Here is an 18,592-nt window from a genome sequence, read left to right on the forward strand (position 1 = left end):
GTTTGTCCCCCCAGCCGGTCTTTTATTAAATCCGAACCGGTCCAGGCACCGGGTCGGCTGGGTCCCGGGTTGACCTGCTGGGCCGGGCTGGGTTTAATAGCACTGTATAATACTATATATTAATCGTTATCTTAAGCACCATCTTTAATTATTTCACTGTGGATGATGAACGAGGGCGGAGGGCAGAATGTGAAGCTGCTAGCCTGGGCCACAGGTGAGCAGCGCCGCTCGTGTGGGTCAGCCCAGGCGAGCTGGGTAACGCCATCAGGTTTTTCCAGCTCTTTTTGTATAGTTTTTCAGATATTATTTGAATGAATATTTTCATGTAATCCCATAAAATTATTATTGGCTCCTTCACATATAATTTATCACACAATTTAATAAATAGAATTCAAGTAATTTTATTGGATAATTTACACAGCAAATCAAGTTCCACCCTCTAAACCAGTAAAACTCATCTATTATTATTTCACGATAATCTTTCCCCCATCACGCTATGAATTGTTGTGCTACCCCACCCCACGTCCCGCTTTTCTCATCGGAAAAATAAAAATAATCTATATAACTAGTATTATATATATATATATATATATATATATATATAAAGTCAAGGACCAGTAAAGGGTGGGACCAAAGAAGAAAACACAAATCATCTTCTTTTTTACAGAGAAAATCTTTTATAAATGGTGATTATTTTTTATTTTATTTGATTTTTATTATAAAAAATAATTAAATTGGTTTTTTAAAATAAAATTAGTTTAAACTGATAAGTTTTAATTTGGTTATTTTAGAACAAAAATTAATTTAATTTTTTTTAATTTAACTCATTTTTTTTATTTTTCAATTTGAATTTGGTTCAGTTTTTTTTATTTGGGTTTGGTTCAGTTTTTTTATTTCAAATTTATAAAACTAAACCAAATCAATTGGTTTTTTAAAAATTCTAATCAATTTTTCTAATTTTCTCAGTTTAATCATTTTCAGTTTTTTTCAATCCCACTTAACATCCTAACAAAAAAAAACTCAAATTAATTTAAGCTTAAGTTTTTGTTTTACATATAACCCTAACCAAAAAAATACAAGAGCAGTCCGATACCAGAAAAAACCAAAAGAATAAACCCAGATGAGGTTTCTATCGAATTCATCTTGATGTTAGCTAGGGGAACATAGGAAATTGAATCATCAATCATGTTTCATGCTTTGCAGGTCCTTCTCTTTTCTTTCTTTTTCCCAGCCACTCATTAGAAGTACACAAGATACAGGTTCAAGAATTACACATTAATCCATGCTAATGAATCTAAATTTTCTTTGAATAAAAAAGAAGAAGAAGAAGTGGGGGGTTTGGCTACCAAAAAAAAAAGTAAAATAAAATCTAGCATTCACGACAACGGCAAAGAAAAAAACCTCCAAAATGAAAGTACTGTTGGCAATATTGTAAGCACATAGACTTCTAGATTAATGCTTACATTACCCTCTTTACAGCAAAACCAAAAAAGGATGAAGTGTTGGTAATGCAAAGATCAAACCAATATTTGATGATAACATGGACATTTGAAAAATGAGCTAGCTAGCTCCATCTCTCTCGTTCTCTCAACGCATTCATATATAGTGATCACGTCATTTACAAACACTTCAGATAATGGTGTAGGATCGTACGTCCCTTCAACTGTGATTGTCAGTCATCATATCCATGCTAATATACAGAAAGAAATCGCTGCAGGTGATTAAGAAACAACAGTAAAGTAAGTTAATTGGCATACTCTCCTCAAAGAAAATGCATCATGGTCATTCTTGTATGTTTCTTGGGCCATGGAATGTTTTCGAATGAATTAGAGATTAGGAGTGTTCTTAAACACCATTGTGCTGATAAAGAAATCAAATAAGCTTGCGCTACCCTTCACCAAATCGTCAATTGTCATAGCATGGATATTATATGGGAATTCATGGCAACTTTTTCCTTGTTCTGGAGGTGAGCTAGTGGACAATAGACTCCTGATTTGAACTGTAGTCATCAAGAATTATTAATTCTGGGCAATAAGCCACATGCCCAGTTAAGCAAATAGGCTTAAGAAAATGCGTTGACTTCACTTTTTTTTCTTATGATTGAGAGAAACACTGTATATCAATAATCGAATATCTTTTCTGTTTTTCATCATTTGGGGTGGAGGTAGGGACAAACGAGGCTTTGATGCTGGGAAAGAGCACTGTTTTTCATCATTTGGGGTGGAGGTAGCGACAAACGAGGCTTTGATGCTGGGAAAGAACTTACTGGCATTTTTACTCTGTATCAATAATTGAATATCTTATCTATACTCGAGACTCGTGCTTAGAGCACAAGGACTCAGAACCAGTGGCGGATAATAGTAAAATCTTTTAGGATGGCCGAGAAAGCCAAGTCTCATTTGCACAAAGAGATTCAAAAAGAAAAAAAAGGCCGTGTAAGAAACTCTTTTAAAACTTGAGGGGCTAGATGTACATGAAACTCCAAATAAGTTTGGGGTGCCCAATTCCCCATGTAGGCTCGCCAGTGTCAAAACACTGGCTAGGTGAAAAAAGACATTAATAATGGAGTTGAAATGTGTACCTGTTAGTACTGTCACCAACCCGTGCCCTCTTCTTCTATCTGTTGCCGAGGTAACTGCAAGTTTAAATGTCCATTACTTGCTTAGACAGAGATTGCACTTGCTTAGACAGAGATTGCAGCATCACAAAGATAAAATGGTATCGTCAACCATGCAATGCAAGCGATGAGTTCTAAAGATGGTGATGGAGGGGGGAAAGTGCCGATGAGGGGCATTAGAGGTTCCCATGTGGGGAGGACGTACGGGTAAAATGGTACCAGCTTGTACGCATAATTGCTTGAATTGAATGCTAAATTAGGAAGACTTGCAGAGTTATGCCCTTACCTGAGTCACAATTTGACGTGGAATTCATGTCTCCACACATGCACAGCTGCCTAATCCCATTAGAGCCATACCCGCATGTTCCACCAGTTGCCTCACAGGCTCTACAGAACTCCTCGTTCCCTTGAACAGAATATTTCACTCGGATCCCAAAAGACCATTCACTAGGTCCATCAACCCTTAATGGTGCAAGACTATAAGCACTACTATAACCTTCACAATCAAGTTTACTGAGATTTATAGCCCTAATAGCCTCAAATGACACCGCACAACATTCTGGGGGACCTGACCCGAACATCGAGCCCATTTGTCCACGGCCCGCTAGACTCCATGCTGGGCACCCATAGTACTCTTCGCAGCCCATACCCGAAACGTTTCGACAAGGCAGGTGCTTCCCAGGGAATCCTTGGAACAGTGATGATTGAGCGGAGCAACCTATTAGCATGAACACGTTATCAGCGGTCGGGTTGAAGTATGGAGACCGCCATTGCTCGACTGCGAAACCATTACCCTTGCCACCTAGCACAAGGGTGTCACAGGTTGACAAGTGAGGCTCGTGGATTGTGACAGATTGATATGCATAGTCTATTTCTAGCACTCGGTATGATCCTGAGCTTATATGAAACATCAGTACATCATTCATGCAAAATAAGAGGTCCCTGAAACCTGGATGGCCACAGCCATATTGGAGTGCAAAAGGGTAGTCAATAGTTATGTTACCGCAATAAGATCGGCAAGGGTTATTGACATGCACATTACTGGCAAAACTCAGAGGGACTAAAGATGAAAGAATTGAAAGGATGATTAAGAAGAGTCTGCTCATGTTTGTGATCGGTGATATTTCAAGAAGGGAAAGGTGGAGATGTGACAAAGAGAACAGAGGGTTAGCTAGTGTCTTGTTGGGGGGAGGAGGAGGATAGTGAAGGAGATCAAGTAATGATACTTCGCTTGGATAGCTGAGGAAATGTCTGGTGTTGTGGGGTTGATCTTGGTGGGTTGCTTTATTCACATGTAGTGTTCAGGAATCTTATGTGATGTATTGTTTAAGGGTTACTTGTTATCTTTTTGAAGGAAATTGTTCCGAGGCCCGGCTGCCCTTTTCATGTCTGCTAGCTTTAGTTTGCTTTATGGACTGCGGAGTGAATAAATACTGTCGGGACCAAATGATTTTGCTGGGTTTGCTTTATGATCATGTAGACATTGATATCAAGCTTGTTTATGACTATCATGGTGGGACTAGAAATGATTTATTTGCATGACATAAGGTATGGCAGGGTTTCTTCGGTTACGCTGATGATTCCTGGGAATCTGTAGTTTGTGATTTTATGTTAGTAAGGGTGATCTACGATTTGACAATTGTTCATCAATCTTTGCGCTGAATAAAATCACATATTGCACTTTAATAACATAGACTAAAGTTCATAATATAAATAATATCTTTTAATATAAATAATGTAATTGTGAAGCTCTAATCAGATATAATAAAATAGCATTTATTATAATAAAAGAATAGCTTCTCAAATCCATCAAAAATAAGCTGTTATAAAAAAATATACACTTGAAAATAATAAATAACAAGAGATTAAACTCAATAATTTAATATATATATTCAAGTAATAAAACAAAAAAAAATACACTTGAAAATAATAAATAACAAGAGAGTAAACTCAATAATTTAATGAATAAATAACATTTAATATATACATTCAAGTAATAAAACAAAAAAAAACATATATAATTTTAACTTTAAATTTTTACATGAAAGTTTCACAAACAGAAGATACCAAGAATTCTATGGTCTGTTTGTGAAACTTTCATATTAGTCGTACAATATGCTCTCTGGGGCGAATCCTCCCCTTTATGCTAAAGAGATGTGTAGGAGTAGCTTTGTGGGAAATCCAGGTTTGTGCGGTGATTTGGAGGATCTTTGTCCACAGGAGGGAGGGTGATTCGAAGAAGCAGGGTTTCTTGTGGATTCTTCGGGCGATTGTTTTTAACTTGCTGGTATAGTGTTTGGATTTTTTAACCTGCTGGTATAGTGTTTGTTGTTAGCGGGGGTATTATAGCCTGCATGCCAAAAAATTATAAATTATATCTTGATTAAATAAATAGAATTATATCTCAAAATTTAATTTGTGATATTAATTAAACACACCTATATCTCATATCTAGAATTTAAATTCAATAAATAATCATAATTTATCATAACAAATATATATATATATATAAAGTTTATTTTATACTAACAATTTAAATATTTATATTATTTTTCATACATGTAGAATATTAGCTACAAAAGTATATATTGAAGAAAATCATACTTATATCTTGTAGATAAAATATTTAAATCATTTAAATATAAAAAAATATTAAAAAACAACTCGAAAATACATGTGTATGTGTGTGTGTTACTTAGATCTAACTCATAATCTTATATGTTTAGAAATCAAAATGTAATTATAAAAGCAAAATGGATCTACCGATTGATTCCAAACATAATTTAAACCCTACTGCATAAGTAGTTGGTCTACTAGTTCAACCTAGGAGGTAAAATGAAATCCACACCCAATCAATCTATTAGTTCAACCAACTGGTTAATTAAAATCCAACTAACAATTGATGTATTGGTTCAATTCAACTAATCGACTGGTTGGTTATAAATTCTAGACCAGTTTCATCTAAAATAGCAAATTCAAAATATAAGTATAAAAGCGAAACGGATATACTCTATTGATTACAAACATAACTTAAACTGAACAAACCTAAAAGATATAAGCATACTCAACTATATAATCAACTGGTTTACCAATTCAACCCCATTGGCTTACCAAAATCCAATAGTCAACTGATCTACCGGCCCAACCCAACTAGTTGACCAAATGGTCAGGAATTTCAAACCGATTTCATCTAAAATGGCATATCCAAATCTCAACTCAACCTCAAAAAAACCCAACGTAATCAACTTTTAACAATTCAAACACTTAATAGAAGTGAATAAAAAAAATCAAAAAACTGATGAAATCAAAAAAATCAAAAAAATAATTAAAAAAACTGATTCGTGAAAAAAAATCAATTAAACCAATAAAATATTGAAAAAACCAATCGATATCGATTTAATAAGTCTGAAACAGAAAAAACTTATATGAACTAAGCCAAACTAAAAAAACAGAGTCAAACCAGAAAAAATCGAGCCAAACAAAAACCAAACCCATTAAAAATTAAAAAAACCTAAAAAATAATATAATTTTTAATTTTTAATATAAAATAATTAAATTGAAACAAGTCGATTTCATATCGTTTCCTCAAACAAAATAATTTATTTTTTTTTATTTTTATGAATAAAAACCAAATTGAACTAAAAATAATAACTCTTACCACTCACACTATAATCAATTATTCCATCACAAAATAGCAAACTCATCAATTAATCTCTAAAAATACCACTTCAATACCTAAAATTTAACAAATCCAAAATCAAAACTAAAAACCACAATTATAAACATTGAAACTTAAACCTTAACACTAACACTCAATTTCTTCTAACTTGTCTTCTCTCCTTTAATCTCCCCCCTCCCTTAACCCCCCTTCTCCTTCTTCTTTCTTTCCCTCTCTCGGCTTTCTCTCTAAAAATCTGATCTCTCTCTCTCTCTCTCTCTCTCTCTCTTCCTTTCATATTTATCAATTCTCTTGTGCAATTACCTCATGTCCCTCATTCATGTATACCTCAAATCTAATCCTCTAAAGGTATTGTTTCCATTTCCTATTAATTTTCTCTTTTATTTTCAAAACATCACACCAATATTTAGAACATGCATTGGAATTCTGTATATGCCAATCATGGTGTCTTATTCGACTATTTTATTCTGTTTTTTAACATACAGTAAGCTATAGCAGCGTTCTCACTGGCAGTACCAATTGGTCCAGCAAGCTGCAAAAACATCCATGTTGATTAGAAATTGTTTTGACTTCAAAAATAACAAGTAAAATCATGGGTGTTTGAGCAATCTACAGGACAGGAGCAGTTTTTACGGCTGGGAATTTTCTCTTCTTGCTTCCTGACAATGCTGTTGAATCCGTATGAATAAATTGTTCTGTATTCTCCAATCATTCTATTGAGCAACGCATTTCATGTATTCTCCATCAAACTTACCAACGACAATTTCGAAATTGTTCTGGCGATGCCAGATGAAACTCTTCCTACGTGGGCAAAGAGTGCTTGGGTTTATTGATGGCACAAAGTCGTGTTCCCCCATGCTGCTTCCAGGATCAAGCGGTGGATAAGCACAAGAAAAACTAGCATGCTATGCTTGGATTCAACTAGATCAACTTATCATCAGTACACTGATCCCCTCCCTTCCAATGATGTGTTGCCGTTGATCATAGACTGTAATCCCTTCCAATCCGCCTATGAACTCTGATGGCAATTGAGCAGCAATTATTTGGAGATTACAACAATTGTTAATCATGAGGACGAATATGCCTCTATGTTAATTGAAGGCAACTCATTGTTGGGGCAGTCAGGTTCCTCCTGCTTCCACTTCAGAACCTCTTTCGCATATATAAGAGCTTAATCAACATTATCAGGCTCCAAATCAGTACCTAGTGTAGCATACAACTTCCTGTGAGTAAGAGAATTGAACAATCTCTTCAACTTTACTGCAATAATGTATTGGTACTCTGCCGCTGGTGGCATGCCAAATGGTGGCAAAACAAAACCTGCAGTGTGGAAAGAGCATTGCTGCAGTTACCCCTTTCAATCTGAGAAGGTTGTGCTCGAACAATAGTAGTTAGGTTCTGAGTATTTTATTGAAGTTGAACCATCGTATGTGCATCCACATTACCTATATTCCCCTAATAACTTCGATCTTGATTCATGTCTTGAAGATTTTATTTGGTCTTTGCCCTTACGATAGATCATAACCATATGTTGCAGGGCCAAAGTCTGTCTGCCTCTTCCATGCTTCTTGCTTCAGCAGTTGATTTTATTGTTGTAGGAGGGCAATATTTCAATGTATGTTTTGATCACTGTCTATCAGACACTCATTTTCATTGGTAGGTAAAAAAACTAGTGCTCTAAAAGGCCTTATCTAGCTGATTGCTGCATATGGCCTTCACCACCATGAAAGAAAGACCAGGTGACAATCTTAAGGCATCCAGTAGAAAGTTGCTGATTTCTTAGTGTTTTCTCTCATCTCACTAGTTTTTTATCCTGAATGGTCTATCTTTCCATTCTCATTAACCATTAATTTGAAGATCACAGCTTAATCAAAGGATGGCAGAGAAGGATGAGACAACGTAGCACTATTGAAAGTTGAGGACAGCCATATTGAGGGGAGAAAAAAGAGAAGCGTTATCTTACAGCATTTTGAAATGTCCATTCATTCCATCCTCTTAACAAGCATTGAAGGAGCAGCGAATGAAAAACCATGCCAGAAGAACAGGACAGGTTTGGGAATACAACACCAAAGAAGCTCAGTGGGAACTGGCAACTTGGCAAATATAAGCTCTGATCAACATTCAGCACATTATTTTTTTTTTCATTTTATTCTTTCATGGGCTGCTTCTAATCAAAAGTTAAAAGCAGGAATGAATGATGTAGAAACACTATCTTAGGTTAACAACCTAGGGCAAAGAGGTCTACTGAAACAACGTGCGTGAACAAGACTGATACGTTCATTCTTATTTTGAACAAGTTCTCAGAATTCAACTCTGTATTCTTGACTCTTCAAGGCACCTTACCCGCTTGTTATTTTCATATTGTTGCTTCTGTATTTCTCTAGTTGCTCTTGAAGCCAAGCAGAGTTCCTCTAGGAAGATATAAGAGAGTTGAAACAAAGATGACTAAATAGAATCCGAGAAACATTCACTGGTATCAAGAAACTTACTTGGTGCCTTCATAAAAAAATTAGAATCTCCAGCTTTGATAATGCATTTATATCGACAGAATCCAAGGATAGTTCAGAAGTAAAATAAAAATGAAGTCAATCTAATTTCCTAAGCAATTGAACAAACAAAATAAAAAAGATCTCGAAAAAGAGACCTCCAAACATCTCTCATATATACATAGTGATAGAGCATTACTTTATTTTAAAGGGTGGCCACAAGATCAGGGAACCAGGCACACGGCAAAAGCTTTCCTGTAAATCTACATGGGAAATGAGAAATCTAGAAACCTTCAGATTTTTTTTTTCAAGTTTCCTTCAAGCCTCTCAATTGTTGCCCCAACACCACTTTTTGCTTCTCCCCTCTCCCCCAAGCTTCCTTCATTTGCTTTCTCTACAAGCTTCAAATGAATCCACCCTGTTGCAAAATGCAATGTTTGCATTAGAAACTTCCTTCTTCTTCTCAATTAATTTTATTTGTCATTTTCTAGTTTCATTTTAACCCCAAGTTATCATTTCAGAGCATCAATACTGCCTGCTCAAATGATGTTGCAATTACATAAAGGGCCCAAAGATTACAAGAACAGTCTGCAGAATTTTGGGACAGTTCTTCCATTGCAGTTTCTTATAAGGAAAGGAAGTTCCATATCAAGTAAACACATCTAAGCAGTCAAACTGAATTCATTTTATTTAACAAAAACCACTTAGCAAGGGAAAATTTAAATACTTAAGATGTGATCGATTACCAAGAGGAAAACAGAATGCTGCACCCATAACTAATCCAAGCAGCACATTCCTTGCACGCCACCGAAGAGAGCCAGGCACTAACATAGAAAGGTTACACAAAAGCATTAGTGTTAATACTCGTGGCTCCTAATTCAAACTCCATAAGGAGCTGAAATTGAAAAACACAAATTCTTTCCCCTGTACAGAACCATTAGGAAATTTAAATCAATTTAGTGAACTAATCCCACGAAAAGAAAAGGTAGGGCAAATAATTTTCATGCATGAGATATGAATTATTACTAATTAAACCAAACGTTGCAGCAGTGGCAGATCCGGCTCCAACAACATTATAAATACCATGCACCCCCAGTTTCTCAGCCAGTAGATTTTGTAATCCATAGAATTCAGCGGTGAACATTCCAAGTCGTACTCCACCAACTATGGAACCGCGAGTCACTCGGATAAACCTTTTCTCCATAGCATCTCTCATTAATCTATGCTGTTCACGCTTATCTGGAGTGCTCCCAAGCTTTAACATCACTTCTGCATCCTTGCTCTGCCGAAATGACAAAAGTCCTGAGTTTCAGTAGTATATGTGAAAGATATGAAGACAAGTAGAGAAAAGCTAGTATATGGGGGACAAAAAAACATCAACCTCAACAAATCCAGAAAAATCATACAAGAAGAAGAAACATCAATAGGACACATTAAGAACAGACAGAATTATAAAAGATAAAAAAAAAGAAGAAGAAGGCACTGTGCTAGTGCGGAGGCAGCCAATTTTTACAATCAGAGACAAAAAGTCTTTTTTCCACTAGTAGATGGTACAGAAGATCAAAATTATGGTATATCAGCATACAAAATTTCAATATACAATATGCCAATTACTTCATAAATATCCTCATGTCAAATAAAATGCTATGAAAGAGGTTCCTACATGCCACATACCCAGAGCATTGTAATCTCAAAAAACATACTATAAGAAAATAGCTTTGAGCGAACCAAAATTATAGAAGACTGAGATTCAAAGTATCTACATACAAAATATCATTTACTTCACATATATTCCCATATCAAGTAAATTCCAATAAGAACACACAAAGATTATGAGTATTATCACTTATAAGGCTATAAACCAACGCTTATGCATTACAATGGACGAAATTATCATCCATCCTCTTCAATTTCTGCTTAGAACGGAAACAGTGAATTCCTACCTCTTCCCTTCTTCCATACAGAAGTATATATTACTGATGGAACCCAATTTAACCCTTAAGTCTTAACATACCAAGGTAAAATCTCAAAGTCACAAACTATAGATGATTTTTAATAAGCACACATGAAAATTCCAATACCATTTTCTTTTTTATTTCATAGATAATTCCTATTAGAGCAAGAAAAGGCAATGAAAAAATGTGACAAATCTGAAAGAGAACAAACCACAGATGCAGCTGCCTCCTTGCTACCTCCATACAACATGCCTGCAAATACTCCAACCACAGTCGCCGTACCCCAGTTAACAGTTCCAGCTATTTTTGGAGCATACTGCTTTCCATAAGAAAAAAAATCTCAAAATATCATTAAACACTAGATATAAATAATATATTCAAAACATTCAAAGGTCTGAAGCTCCCTTCCAATAAAATTTTACCAATAAAATTGAGAAGATGAATTGACCAGCTAGGGTTTCTAGGTTATGAATTAACATCACATTTTCTTTGAAGGAACACACTTAACTTATAGTCGAAAAAAATTGACGATCAGAGATGAAGAATTCGATGAAAGATAGGATTTTCAAAGAAAGAGATCTTACAGTGGAGACTGTTTCTTCAGTGCCTCCCATTAATAAAAATCTTCTTATTTATATTACTATTTTTTTTTCCCCTTGAGTTTCTTGGCAACTAAACAGAAGGTGATACTGATAAATAAATCAAAGCGTTATGGAAGGACCGCCGTAGGAGCAGCCCTCTCTCAGTCGGTAAAGTGAAGGGGATCGAGTTCAATTCTAAATGCCCGTACTACCCTTACACCTTCCTCCTTACAAATTCACTAATCCCGGGGCACGCGTCAAGTGGTCTGCTTGTCTAGCAGCGTGGTAGTTATAATTTTTTAAATAATATTAGTATATTAAAATAATTTAAAACATATAAATTATATTAAATTTTAATAAAAAAAATTAATGTTTTTTAAAATAAAGGTTGAAGTACGTTTTAAACAATTCCTTAAAAAAATATAATCATCAAAATATATATAGGATATAATTAAATCGTAGCAGTTATGGTTTAAAATATTTTTTATTTTAAAAAATATTTTTTAATTTTTAAAAGTTATTTTTGAGATTAAAATATAGTAAAAAAACTACTATTAATTAAAAATATGCATTGAATCTTAAATAATAAAAGGTTTTGTTATTTAATAAAGAACAAATATACTAAAAAAATTACGGTATAAATTTTTAAAAAAATAAATATATCTTAATGAAACACTTGAGACTTGGTAATATACGAAGTCCTGGCATACTAAGTTAAGTTGCTGGGTTTAGCGCTAGCTAAACTTAGACTTGATTGGGTTTGAGAATGTAACAACCACCGACCAAAAAGTTATGCAAACATAGTATAAACTCACACACATACACTGTCTTGATTGGTTAAATAGGGTTCCATCAACTTACAACAGGAATCTGAAGTCCAAATGCTTTTGTCATGGCCCTAGTTCCCTGATCTTGTCGCAGCCCTTTCAAATAAAACAATGCTCAATTCAGCCCTCGTTAAAGCATCATCGTTTGATAAAATTAATGCATAAACATAACTGGAGATTCTAGTCTGAAATTATCTTCTATGCAAGGCATCAATAATTTTTTTAGTTTTTTATTTTTATTTTTTATATCATCGCATTCAAATAATAAAAATAAATAACAAAAAAACAATAATTAACATTTTTTTTTCAAAATAAACACATTTTTAAAAAACATTTAAAAACAAAATCACCACAATATCAAACAAGCCTCCAAATACTAGAAAGAACAGGTGTACAGTGATATTAGAAGTATAATAATAATTGTTTCTTAAAATGTTTTTAACTTAAAAAAACATTAAAATTATTTTTTATTTTTTAAAATTATTTTTAATACCATCATATTAAAAAAATTAATTTAAAATAAAAATAAATAATTTTTTTAAGAAAATACTTTTAAACCGTAATACCAAATAAAACTAAAAATCAAGCATGTATAGCTTAATTCTGATAACTTGCCCAAAAGGAGCATTTAGTCTTGTTAGGCATATTCTTCCAGAGAATGCCTTTCATCATTCGTCCTTGCTTCTAACTCCTGATTCATATTACATTGCATGATTGAACCAGCCCAATTAAAGAATAAAATGACAAATTAATGTGTCTAACGTTGATCGGAGGTTTCATGAAACACAGAACAAAATTTCACCTCTATTTCTAAAGTACAGAAGGTATAGCTTATAGTTGCAAACTTCCCACCAAGTTTCTTTCATGCTAGATCCCCAAATCTTTCTAGTTCTTCTGGCATGGCTACTGCACCGCTTGTTAAAACCATGAACGCATCTTACAAAGTTGTATGATAGCGCTCTTCTCCTGTTTCTCCTCTCTGTATGGCTGTTCTAAACTGGAAACCATAACTTGAAAAGGTTCGGGGGTTCCTCATACACGGATATAATCAGGAAACGAGTTATGATTCTTCCTTGCCTGCAATTAATCAAAATTTGACGTTAAGGACTGTAAATTGGGTTCTTTTCAACTTCGAGAAATAATGACACCAGCCAGTTCAGATGAACATTCACCATCATCGTGGTTTAGTGTTGTGTTCTCTTGTGCCTTCTTTGACATCCTTTTAACTGATTCAGCTGTGATCACCAAACTAATGGTTAATACGAAAGGGAAAGGAAAGATCGAACATTCAAGCAAAACCTAGATGAGATGGAGAAAATGAAGAATTAAGCATCTTTCTATTGGATGCTTTAAGCTACCAATTGGTTGTTCTATTCATGGTGTTAAAAACCAAGAGCAGCAACAGGCCTTATGCGAGAATAATAAAACCTTCTTATCAGATCTCACCCTTAAATTTTCTTTTCTTGTTAGCCCTCCTCCTCTTCCGCTCGGCCTTTGTAAGTTCTGCTTCTTCCTTGATATTACCTTTGCCCAAAAAAACTTCCTCAGGAGCCAACATAGCTGCATCTGAAACTGCCATTGGTGCAATCTATCCATGGAAGACAATGTGTATTAGCAAGTTGAGTCACAAAATTCAGACTGGAGAGAATACAGAGGTATCTTTTTACCTCCTCCATAGCAAGAGCAGGGACATTTGCTTGGATAGACATGTCCTCTATGACCTATCAAACACACATGAGATCAATTTAAAAAAAAAAAATCAAAAAGTGGCCAAAAGAAAGGGAAAAAATCCACCATTTAAGGATTAAGAAGCATACAGGTTTAGGAGCAAAGTGGAAGTGAGAAAGAGCATCCAACTTCAAGCACAGTTTTTTGAACAGGACACTTGCCTAAGAAAAAAGAAAAGATAACAAGGTTACACAAATCAAAGACGCAAATGTAATAAAAACAGATGGACAAAGAAAACATACTAAAATGCCATGTGCTGGAGTCCAGTTGAAGATATGAAAATATGCAATGAAGAAACAACAAGGAGAAATAATAACAATGATTACACTACTGTTAACATCTACCTCCTTCTTCTGTTCATCCGAGAAAGATAACGGAGCAGCTGCTGGATTTGTCTTTTGAACATATTCTTCCTGTAAATAATCATATAGGAATTTGGATTAAATATGCAAGAGCTCAGCAACAGAAGAAAACAATCAAACTCAGAAGCAATTATGAACAGTATACGATCCAGAACAAAATTGGAAACTTGACAGAGCATGCTAGTTAAGATGGACAAACCTCATAAACATCGGCAAGACCCTTCTTGCTCTTATTCTCATCCTGCAGATTTTATGAAAAATACAGCTTCCAGAATTAATATTATATCATAACAAGGAACAGTGGGAACCATGCTGTACTATGTTGCCGGCAATATTGCTTACCAACTCTTTCAGTTCTCTTGGTGCTTTAGAGTGTAAACTGGGAGCCTTCCGAATGTCATCAAACCGCCCCTAAAATCATCATGGCAAGATTGTTTCTTGAGTGCACCCACGCAGATAACAATGTCTAACATAGCATAGTGATCAAATAAGCAGTGTCCAATGCAAAATGAGAAGCAGCAACATCTTAACTAGGGAACTAGCAGCATGGATTCAACAATAAGAAACAAGAAGGTCAAAAGATAAACAAAATTTTCCCAAGATGGCAAAAAATTCCATGAAGCTATTGATAGACAAAACATGTCTTTCTGAAAGCCCAACCAACAATTTAGGAAACTTTTTCTGCATGTATAGCAATTTGGAAAAGTCAAAATCATAAAAGGAAAGTTGGTCTGCCAATAATACCATCCATGCTTCTGCCAACTTTAAGAACATGAGTATTCGGACAAGTGTTCACTATTTATCTAAAAGGCCCAAAAATTCAAGACAGACATTGTTCAAACTATCTGAAGAACTGTACCATGGCTTTGAATAAAGAAATATGAATATGTCCAAGCACAATTTATTCACCAACATCTCTCAACAAAAACAACCAAATATAAAGCAGTGTTCTCATAGTAAGAGAATACTTGCATGTGAAACTCAACAAAGATAACTGTTGTCACTCCAACACAAGGTTAGGATCGTGCGCATGTGAGTGCGTGGATCTGAGGTGCATCAGCTTGTCAAATGGCCATCATATCAATATAGTTGAGTTTACCTTGAAGCAACTGAGAAAAAGATTCTACTCGGTTTCCAAATGCAAAATAAAAGAAGAATTGCAGGACATGGGAATCATAAATCATAATCAATTTGTTACAAGAAATCAACACATAACAAGAAAATTTGGATTAAACATCAGAAATAAAGTAAAACAGTGATGTGTTAACAAGACAGCTAGATAAGTCAGAAATCCATTCAAATTTGAAGTTTACCTCAATGATCCTACTCTTAATCATATCTTCAAGTGTTGCAGTAACCTCCTCAGTGATTACAGGGGCGGGCCTCATATTGTGTTCAAAGTCTAAATCAACTTCTAGCGCACTATTCTTGGGTCTGCTTGCAGCAGTTACCTGTTGCAATGTCCATATCATGTGACATCAAAACCACAACTTGACATGGATTGGATTGGCTTCATATCCAGAAACACATAAAAAATTAAAAATAGGAATGCATAGAGCTATAAAAGCGATTTTCAGAATTAAACATTAAAGAAAGGCCAAAGTTACCTCTCCTTGCATGGTCCAAGTTTTGGGCTCCAAATTTGATTTCTCCATCTGTTCTATCTCAGATTGAAGCTTCTGAAGTTGTTTTTCATGGGTTGAAAGTCTACCTTTTCTCTGCAGAATGCAAATAAGAACAACTTATTTAAATTTTCACATGAACAACTTATTTAAATTTTCACATGCATTCACTTCTTAAAATATGAATTATACTACCATGAGAAAGACAGCAGAAACTTTGCTGAATGTGTGCAGACCTAACAAAAACATCACACTACCTCATTCAATGCTTCATCATCAAGTTCATCATCTGAGCTTGAGTCTTCTTTTGTTTTCTTTTTTAAGATTTTTCTCTTTTTACCACCAAAGAAGTCTTCGTATCTGAATGTCAGAGATCCACAAGAGAAACCAGGAATCAGTGATTTAATGTTAAAAATAAATATATTGAACTTTTAAGGATGGTGGAAAGGACAGGTGCTGGTGGCACCATTACAAGCAGTATGAACATGGAGAATTACTGACAGTGGTGAACTAAAAAGCACAAAAGAAGATGAAATACAAATCATCATGACCATTAAGTGACAGGTTCATCAGAACAGGGCAAATGGTAACCTTGCTAAGTTGCTGTGAGATTTTTCTTGAACAAATAAACAGATGAAACGAAGCGCTTTAACCATCGCTTTGTAACTTCAGTTATGATTCTATAACTAATAACTCATCTAGAACAAAAAAAGATAACAAAATAAAAACCTGGCACGCTTGCTTGCATCCTCATCTTCATCATCGCCATTGCCAAAAACCCCAAGCTGTATGATTAGATGTCCAATGAGTACAAAAACATAAACCATAGAGAAAATTAGAAAAGGAAGAGTTGAAAATGCAAAAAGGAAAAATCTATGCGAACCCAACTAAAAAACACATCTACAATATGCAGAATCCCAGATTGATACTTGCTATAGACTAATTAAAAGCTGTATTTATTATAATTTTCCATTACTACCTCCATTACAACAAACAGTAAAACCAGCCATATTTCACACTTCCCAAATTCAGAATTATATCTAAGAATTCTCAAACCAAACAAATAACCATAATCACACACAAAGAAAAAGCCCATGCATCTACAAATCTAATTTAACAGTCTAAGTATATATCACCTCATCATCTTCCTTGTCCTCATCATCTTCATCCTCATCCCCCTCTCCTTCATCATCATCATCTTCCTCGTCCTCTTCATCCTCCTCCTCATCGCTTATATTATTTTTCTTATTATTCTTCCTTGTATCCAATCCATATTCCTTGGCATCCTCCTCCTCCAAAAAATCCTCCAATTCCTTTATCTTCAAAAACTTATCCTCAATCACTCCCTTTTCTCCCTCCTCTTCTCCACTATCTTCCTCTTCACCTTCGTCCGCATCATCATCACTGTCATCTTCATCATCAATTTCATACATATCCTCATCATCACTATTATTAAACTCATCAACTTTTTTCACCTCCTTGTCTTCTACGCCCTTCTTTTTCCCTTGTAAAACCTTGTCACCATTTACTTTAATTTCCTCTGGATTCCTCAGAAAGTGCAAAACTTGACGGCGTAAACTGGACAACAAGGGCTGTGATTGTAAGTCAATTTGCTGCCAAATCTGCTCAGCATCACACCCATCAATTAGAAGTTGATCAAAGGGGGATTTAGGGACATGGGGATTTATTGACGAGAAGAGATGTTTACAAGCTGTGCGTGCTGTTTGAGACAGAGAGGGCGATGGTGTTAGCCACAGTGGTGGGTCAGTGGATTTTAGGCGGTTTAAGGCTTCCATGCCTGCTGCTTCCGCGTCGACTGGTTTTGCCATGGCGCAATGTGATCGGTTCCTGTGTCTGGGTGTGTTATGTGGGAGTTAGGGTTTTGGAGGCCGGGTTATGAGCGCCAACAAGAGCAATTGAGCCAAAAAAAACTAGTCACGGCCTTTTTTTATATATCTTTTTAAATGTAGGTACTGTTTTTGTTTGTTTTTCAAATAAAATATTTAAAAAAATAATAATTTTTAATAGCTACAATATTAAAATAACAATAAAATATAAAAAAATAATTTAAAACAAAAAAAAATAAATTTTTTTAAAAAACACAATACTACTTTAAAAACAAACACAACCTAAATATAATACCATGAATATAAAAATAACATATAAACTAAGAAAATACGATGAAAAGAAAAGAAAAACCCAACCCAACCCATTTGAGTGGGCACATCAAATATGTGATTTAATCATGACACAATGATAATTTTATTAAAAGTAATAAAATTATTAAATTTAATTATCATAAAAAACAAAACTGAAAAAAATATTTTGATATAAATAAAGAATGAAAAAATGTATCAAGCCAAGTTAACTTTCAAACTTTGTGATCATGGGTATAAAATTGAAATAATTTCATAAAAAACTAGAAAAAATACAAAAATCAATTTCCAATCAATAAAGGATCAAATCAAAATAAAAAAAAATCAATTTAAAAAATAAAATGTTAAAAGATATTATTTGACAAGGAAGAAAAAAATAAATTAAAATGTGATAACTTGATAAAAAATATATAAAAAATGAAACACAATCTTTAAAGAACAAAATATTGAAGAGAAAAAATAAAGATAAAAATAAAATTTTAAAAATATTAAAAAAAACTTGACCCCAATCCAACCAAGTCAACATGCAAAATTGACAACTTTGGTTATGATACCAGGATAATCCTATCAAAAATAAAT

General features: G+C 34.4%; 3 protein-coding genes and 1 long non-coding RNA gene across 5 annotated transcripts; 1 reads left to right on the plus strand and 3 right to left on the minus strand.

Annotated features, from left to right (window-relative positions):
* Positions 1-1,353: 1,353 nt before the first annotated feature.
* On the minus strand, positions 1,354-3,993 carry LOC105128521 (wall-associated receptor kinase galacturonan-binding protein). The gene is made up of 3 exons (XM_011030237.1): positions 2,904-3,993; positions 2,582-2,635; positions 1,354-1,711 (listed from the first exon to the last, which is right to left on the minus strand). The coding sequence occupies exons 1-3, from the start codon at positions 3,721-3,723 to the stop codon at positions 1,680-1,682; spliced, it is 906 nt and encodes a 301-aa protein (XP_011028539.1). The 5' UTR covers positions 3,724-3,993; the 3' UTR covers positions 1,354-1,679.
* Positions 3,994-7,777: 3,784 nt separating this feature from the next.
* On the plus strand, positions 7,778-8,899 carry LOC105128526 (uncharacterized). Its single transcript, XR_842876.1, has 2 exons — positions 7,778-8,035; positions 8,161-8,899. It is a non-coding gene; the product is annotated as an uncharacterized LOC105128526 (long non-coding RNA).
* LOC105128525 (Mitochondrial import inner membrane translocase subunit Tim17/Tim22/Tim23 family protein) lies at positions 8,800-11,521 on the minus strand. Of its 2 annotated transcripts, none has more exons than XM_011030242.1 (5): positions 11,322-11,521; positions 10,949-11,056; positions 9,809-10,064; positions 9,529-9,606; positions 8,800-9,200 (listed from the first exon to the last, which is right to left on the minus strand). In XM_011030242.1, exons 1-5 carry the CDS (start codon positions 11,349-11,351, stop codon positions 9,076-9,078), a joined length of 597 nt encoding a protein of 198 aa, XP_011028544.1. In that variant the 5' UTR covers positions 11,352-11,521; the 3' UTR covers positions 8,800-9,075. The 2 variants fall into 2 exon arrangements, with proteins under 2 accessions (XP_011028544.1, XP_011028545.1); XM_011030243.1 differs by having other exon boundaries at positions 8,803-9,200; positions 10,949-11,053; positions 11,322-11,518.
* Positions 11,522-12,717: 1,196 nt separating this feature from the next.
* Positions 12,718-17,800, minus strand: LOC105128524 (U3 small nucleolar ribonucleoprotein protein MPP10-like). The gene is made up of 13 exons (XM_011030241.1): positions 16,994-17,800; positions 16,587-16,642; positions 16,115-16,217; positions 15,843-15,953; positions 15,549-15,686; positions 14,578-14,646; positions 14,435-14,476; positions 14,218-14,286; positions 13,963-14,034; positions 13,813-13,866; positions 13,592-13,733; positions 13,318-13,380; positions 12,718-13,222 (listed from the first exon to the last, which is right to left on the minus strand). Exons 1-13 carry the CDS (start codon positions 17,684-17,686, stop codon positions 13,206-13,208), a joined length of 1,629 nt encoding a protein of 542 aa, XP_011028543.1. The 5' UTR covers positions 17,687-17,800; the 3' UTR covers positions 12,718-13,205.
* Positions 17,801-18,592: the final 792 nt, after the last annotated feature.

Source organism: Populus euphratica, unplaced genomic scaffold (genome assembly GCF_000495115.2).
Source record: "Populus euphratica unplaced genomic scaffold, PopEup_1.0 scaffold111.1, whole genome shotgun sequence".
Classification (NCBI taxonomy): domain Eukaryota; kingdom Viridiplantae; phylum Streptophyta; class Magnoliopsida; order Malpighiales; family Salicaceae; genus Populus; species Populus euphratica.